Below are 6,041 nucleotides of genomic sequence, written 5' to 3'. Positions count from 1 at the left end.
TACTTAATGCTGCTTAAAACTTCTGTTCTCACACCTCTGCTTTCAGTAGTGACTAAAAAGAAAAAAAAAAAAAAAAAGGCTTAGATGGGAATGGGTCTCACTGTCACTGGAAGCAACGAAGACCTGCTTGTATATCACCATATATTGTATATAATCATATGATTCTATATCAAAGCCCCGAAGAGAAAGCCGTAGTCTACCGGTAAAGGCAACGAGGAGCGCAGGACGCCCAGGGGGCCGGGCGCTGTGCCCCCCAGGCCGCCGGCCGGGCCCGCTGCAGGGGGTACGGCAGCCCCGCGAACCGGAGCCGCTCTCAGCTCTCTCTTTACTCGCCGTCAGAGCCACCGGGACCGGGACCGGGACCGGGACCGGGACCGGGACCGGGACCGGGACCGGGACCGGGACCGGGACCGGGACCGGGACCGACCTCACTGGAGGCCAGGCCTCCCCGGCCTCCCCGCCCCAGCGCTTCCGGGCCCCGGCGCGGGGGTGAAAGGTCCCGCAGTGCCCGGATGGAGGCGGTGCCGCTCGCTATATAAGCGCCCCGCCGCCGCCGCGCCCTCCTCTCCCCGCGCCGCCAGCCGCCGCCGCCTCCTGGCTCACCGCTGTTCGCTGGGCCCCGCGCCGCCCCTCGCCCGGGAATAAGTCGGTCAGGAAGGCCCTGCTGCCGCCGCCATGGTGAGGCGGGGAGCGGGGGGGAGAGGAGAGGGGCTGCCGGCAGCGCCGCATGGCCGCCAGGCCCGGGCGGCCGCGTGTGCCCCGCCGGTGCCGGGCCTCGGCCCCGCGGCAGGGCTGCGTGTCGGGGAGGGGGGCCGGGGGTGCCCGTAGGGTGCCCCGCTGCTGGGGCGGCTTCTGGAGCGCCTGTCCCGGGCCCCTGACAGCCGGGGGCGCGGGAGAGGAGCCCCTCGGGCCGGCGCCGAGTGCCCCCGGCGCCGGGCTGCGGGGCGGGCCGTGCCGCAGCCCGGCAGGCAGCAGGCCGCGGCGGCCGTAGCGCTTCCTCCCCGCGGAGCCTCCCTCCGGGAGCGGCGCCTGTGGCGGCGGGGCCGCCGCTGCCCGCGGGCGGAGAGGGGGCGGCCTCAGCCCGGCGGTGAGGTGGTGACGAGGCCTCGTGTACGGGCCCTTAGAGTCGGCTTTTATTAGAGGAAGGCGCGTCAGCTGATACGGCAGGTAGTGTCTCGTCGAGGTGAGAAACACCACGTTTCATCCACGGTTTTTTAAGACCTTTCTTCCTCCGTATTTTCACTTTTCTGTCACCAATTCACTTGGTCCGCATTAACGCCCAAGTACTTGCAAGCGCTTAATTGCATAAGCTCTTCACATCGGTCTCCTGAGTGGCCGAATGAGTCTTTCTGGCCAGATGCCCCTTTTTGTTCTCACCATTTTAAGCTGTTGCTCTTTTGTTGATGCCTTTGTTACTTACTTTGTGCTGAGGTTAATTTGTAAGATATGTGAAATCTGAAATGCGTTTATTTTTGAGGGCGAGGAGTATTTGGGGCTGGATGGCCTGCTGTATATAGGCAAACCAGGGAGGGATGTTCTTGCAGCTTCCCACCGTGAGATGCAGTTAGACGCTAAAAAATCGCTTCTCCTCAGAGCTGTTAGGACTTGGCCCTTCCTTTCTGTTCCCACCATTCCTTCCATGCCACCGTACCCTTTGGATATGTCATCGAGTCAGTAGAATAAAATAGTCCCATAGCTAAATTGTTCTTTATGCTCTAGAAGCCTGTTTGTAAGAGGCCGCAGATAGCGTTAGTTGGTGTTGACTGCAATGTCTGATATTTGTAACTTTAACATTTTAGGCGTTTAAAGATACTGGCAAAGCACCTGTGGAACAAGAGGTAGCAATTCATCGCATTAGAATTACTTTGACAAGTCGCAATGTAAAATCACTTGAGAAGGGTGAGTGATACCTTTTTTTTTTCCCTAAACTGGGGTAGCTTGTTAAGTAAGGAGTGATATATATGATATAATGTATTGCAAAATGCAATGTATTGAAACCAGTTGTGATTAAAGATGTTAGCGTTTGCCTGTTTGCATGTGACTTGGCTAACAAAGTCAACCCACAGTGCTTCATACACTGACAAGTAGATTCTAATTTAATTTTTGATGGGAGCTAGTGTTTGGGGGTTTTCATCATGCTGAAAACTTCATGCTGTAATGGCTAACTTATGAGACTGCAGCTTCTTCCCATTAGTTCTTGTGTGGGTTTTAATTGTCACTATTTGAATGTATAAGAACTGAAAGGCGCCAGTTTCTTGAGTGATACTTTCTTACTCTTGTTATGAAGAGTTTAGTTCAGAAGTTTAAGATTCTTTAGGAAATTATTTAATCCTGTTTAGGAACTGGCTTTGCCAGTGTTTTAATCATATAATGCAAATGTAGTAGAGTCGCTGTTTGATGCAGGATCTTCAGGCTGATAACAGCTTAAATAAACTGGTAGTAATGGCTTTTGCCTTCTGTTGTAACATGATTTTGCTAACCGTGGCGTAACGCTTCCACTTGTATGTGGTTGGCTATGAGGATAACCCTTAAAATGAATGGCAATGATCACTTCATACGCTATTCTGAGCCGACATCTTGTTTGAAATCTTCAGTTAAAAAGCAAGCAAAAAAATACTCACAAACCTGAGCTATTTTGTATTTTTGTTTTTTCAGTCTGTGCTGACTTGATCAGAGGCGCTAAGGAAAAAAACCTAAAGGTGAAAGGACCTGTTCGTATGCCCACCAAGGTATTTAACACTGTTTTCCTGTCTTAAAAATTTTTTTCTGCAAATGTGCACTTAAAACATCTTTTTTTTAAAAAAAAAAAAGTTGAGATGAAAAGCAGTACTACTAAATTGAGGGTGACCCAGCGTAAACAGATAATGACTTCACAAGTTGCTTTGACACTTGGGGCAGCTGTTTAGTGCAAAACACGTTGCATGGAAGGGGCTTTTTTGTCCTTCAATTTATTTTAATTGTGAAAATTTTTTTTAAAATTAAATTGAATGCAGGGGAGGAGTGTTAACTTCAGTAGAAATTAACTTAAGAAGTAACTTTCCATGGTAACATAGATACCATACAGTATTTTTAGGTGGGCTGATTTGATTGTAGATTAGTCATCTGTATGCATCAACTAAATACCCTGTGTTTATGCTCTTTCTTCAGACTCTGCGAATCACTACCAGGAAGACGCCTTGTGGTGAAGGTTCCAAGACCTGGGATCGTTTCCAAATGCGTATCCATAAGCGGCTCATTGACTTACACAGCCCTTCTGAGATCGTGAAGCAAATCACTTCCATCAGCATTGAACCAGGTGTAGAAGTTGAAGTTACTATTGCCGATGCCTAAATGATGGTCATCGTTGAATAAAGTTGGGTTTACAAATTTTCATCGCTGTTTGTTTTTCATATGTGTGCCAAGAGTCTTGGGTGGCCCTATGATGATTTTCATGAAGAAGGACAACAGAGATCATAATCAAAATGCTGTGTGAGGATTGTATGATATTTAAGGAAGAATATGACAGTTGTAAACATCAGGAAGATGAAACTTGGGTATCATAGTTTCATTGGAGGTTGGTGACTGTATGGATGTGCAGCACTGAAATTATGAAAAAAATATATTTTCCATAAAGGATTCAACTTTGGCTGAAATATGAGTGTATACCCAGACAAGCAATAGCATTAAAATTGATGTTTAGGTAAATTACCAAGTTTTCAGTTCTTAGTTTTTGCTATGCACTATGAACTACCACTTAGCTTACTCGGCTTCCCCCTGCCACCCCCCCACCCCTGCTTTTCACAGTCAATGGATCTTGAGGATGTTAGTTATAAAACTTCATAATTTGTGGTGAACACGTTGAATTTAGCAAGTTCTTTAGACTTCCATGTAGAGTCACAAAACTAAGCTGTGGAACTCTAGTTGTCTTTCTAGGTTTAGATTTCCATAGATATGAATATTAAACGTAAGCTTCATATGCAAAGCAATAAAACAGCCATTTTCATTGCTGCTACTTAGGTCTCTCAAGTTCAGTCATGGGTTTTTTTCTTCTCCAAACTAATCCTTAAAGGAACTGTGATTAATTCTTAAACCTACAAGACATAAAGCTCTGAGTGAAATGAAAGAACACTGTTTTCTTTCACCCATTTAAGATCAGGTTGCTGCTTCTGCTTCAAGCATAGGAGAGAACTGGAATTCTAGCAGAAGTGAGGAAACATGCAGTTGTGTAGACCTTGAAGTCCCATTTGTATTTGCTGAGACATAAAACAGTGGCCAAAACTTGAACTTTCTTGCTCAAGGGTTATTAGAGTCCCTCACCTGCCCACTCATCTTAATTTCATTAAATGTAAAGCCTTAGAAAGATTCTATCCCTCTAATTAGGCTCAAGAGCTTTGGTAGAAGGGAGAGGGTGAGGAACTTAGTTGCATTTACACACACGGATTGCAACAAAACTGTTTCTTTGGGAAATGTCTCAGAGAACTGTGTGAGCAGAGGGGAAAAAAATAAAACCCCCTGTGTCTTCCTAAAGGTCAGTTTCTGGTAATGTGTTATAAATATGAGCGGCCTGACAAATACTTTTAGCCTTAGTTTTAAAATTTTTTGTATTTTATGGGGTGCTTGTGAAAAGCATGGTAAGAACTTTGTGACGCTGGTCAGATTAAAAGGGGATAAACTGGGGCAGACAAGCAACAGACAGTAAGTGTTAACTAGCTGAGGCTGACTGACCTTTGTTATGATTAGTTGCTAACTTTCACCCAAGTCGTCTTCCCTCTGCTTAACCCAATAGCCTTGTGACGGAAAGCACTTTGAGGGATCTAGGTAGGGGAGAGCTGGCTAGCTTTGACATCATTTCTGTCTTTCGTCTTTACTCTTGGCCAAAACATAATAGCTTTTTATCAGCTTACAGCTGGCTGTGCCTCTGACTTACACGGTGCCCCTTAAACATCCCTGAAGTCCCAAAAATACCTAAAATCCCATCTACGTCCCTTGAGTAGCTGTGGCTCTTTAAAAACAAGTTGTCTGTGGTCTTTTGAGCGTGTTTCTCTCTCTTCACCTGCCTTCAACTTTTAAAAACAAGGACAAGATGCAACTTTGCATCTGGGTCTTGTACTTCAGTTTTATTTCTATAAGACCGTCTCCCTACTCTGAACAGACAGGCCCCCCGATGCAGGTTGTCCGCTCGTTCCCAGCAAAGCGGATCATTTGCTTCTTGAGGGCGATGGACCGCCGGCTCCTCTGGAGGACCCCTCGGCAGGCTTCACCCCTGCGGTACGCGCTTCGCTCCACCTGCCCCCGTTGTTCTGGCGCTCTGTAACCTGAACGTTTTGTCATTTATTTGTCTTCTACGCGGTTTACGACAATACCGCGTGGTGTCGAAACGGTTACGTAACAGGCATGACAACTTTATGTAACTGTTTTGATGGAAATACTGAGGTATCTGCGGCTCCTTCCCGGACACCCCCCCCCCCCCGCCCCCCCCAAAGCAACCCTCAGTCAGGCAAAAACACCTCTCCACTGGCCGCTAAACTGCCGCTGCCCGCGCCGCCTTACTTCGCCGTTGAAACCCGCATCCTTCCCCCGTCCCTTATTAAAAACGATAAATAAATCTGCGTCATCAGCACACGCTGCAGACGCTGCCCCCCCTTCCCTCCCCCCCCGCCGGCGGCGGCTCTCGGGCTGGCGGCCCCGCGGCTGCCGTGCGCTGTGCGGCGGCGCCCCCTGCCGGGCGGAGGCAGCCGCGCCTGTGCCCGCACGGGCCTGTCCGTCACCGCCGCTCCACCCCGCCCCCTCCCCCCCGTTCGACCAATCAGCGCCCGCCTTCCCCCCTCCGTCCCGCCTAAATGCTCCCGCCCGCCCCGGGGTGTCTGGCGGGTTCCCGCGCGCGGCAAGGTAGCGGCCGTTGGTGCCGCGCGGGCGCTGGGCCGTGGCGGGAGGCCTGGCACCGTCAGCCCGCCGCCGCCGGGCCCAGCGTGGAGGCCGGGCGGGACGGCCGCCTCCCCTCGGCCGCGGGCCCCCCCTAGGCCGGCCCTGCCCTGCCCTGCCCTGCCCTGCCCTGCCCGTGA

The 6,041-nt window shown here is 49.9% G+C and overlaps 1 protein-coding gene and 1 non-coding gene across 2 annotated transcripts; both read left to right on the top strand.

Annotated features, from left to right (window-relative positions):
- The first annotated feature begins 586 nt into the window (after positions 1 to 586).
- RPS20 (ribosomal protein S20) lies at positions 587 to 3,372 on the top strand. The gene is made up of 4 exons (XM_075705198.1): positions 587 to 678; positions 1,800 to 1,899; positions 2,656 to 2,729; positions 3,148 to 3,372. Exons 1-4 carry the CDS (start codon positions 676 to 678, stop codon positions 3,328 to 3,330), a joined length of 360 nt encoding a protein of 119 aa, XP_075561313.1. The 5' UTR covers positions 587 to 675; the 3' UTR covers positions 3,331 to 3,372.
- LOC142593086 (small nucleolar RNA U54) lies at positions 2,511 to 2,575 on the top strand. Its single transcript, XR_012830887.1, has one exon. It is a non-coding gene; the product is annotated as a small nucleolar RNA U54 (small nucleolar RNA).
- Positions 3,373 to 6,041: the final 2,669 nt, after the last annotated feature.

Source organism: Pelecanus crispus, chromosome 2 (genome assembly GCF_030463565.1).
Source record: "Pelecanus crispus isolate bPelCri1 chromosome 2, bPelCri1.pri, whole genome shotgun sequence".
Lineage (NCBI taxonomy): Eukaryota > Metazoa > Chordata > Aves > Pelecaniformes > Pelecanidae > Pelecanus > Pelecanus crispus.
The sequence above is the reverse complement of the archived record's forward strand: the minus strand, read 5'-3'. Positions and strand labels throughout refer to the sequence as shown.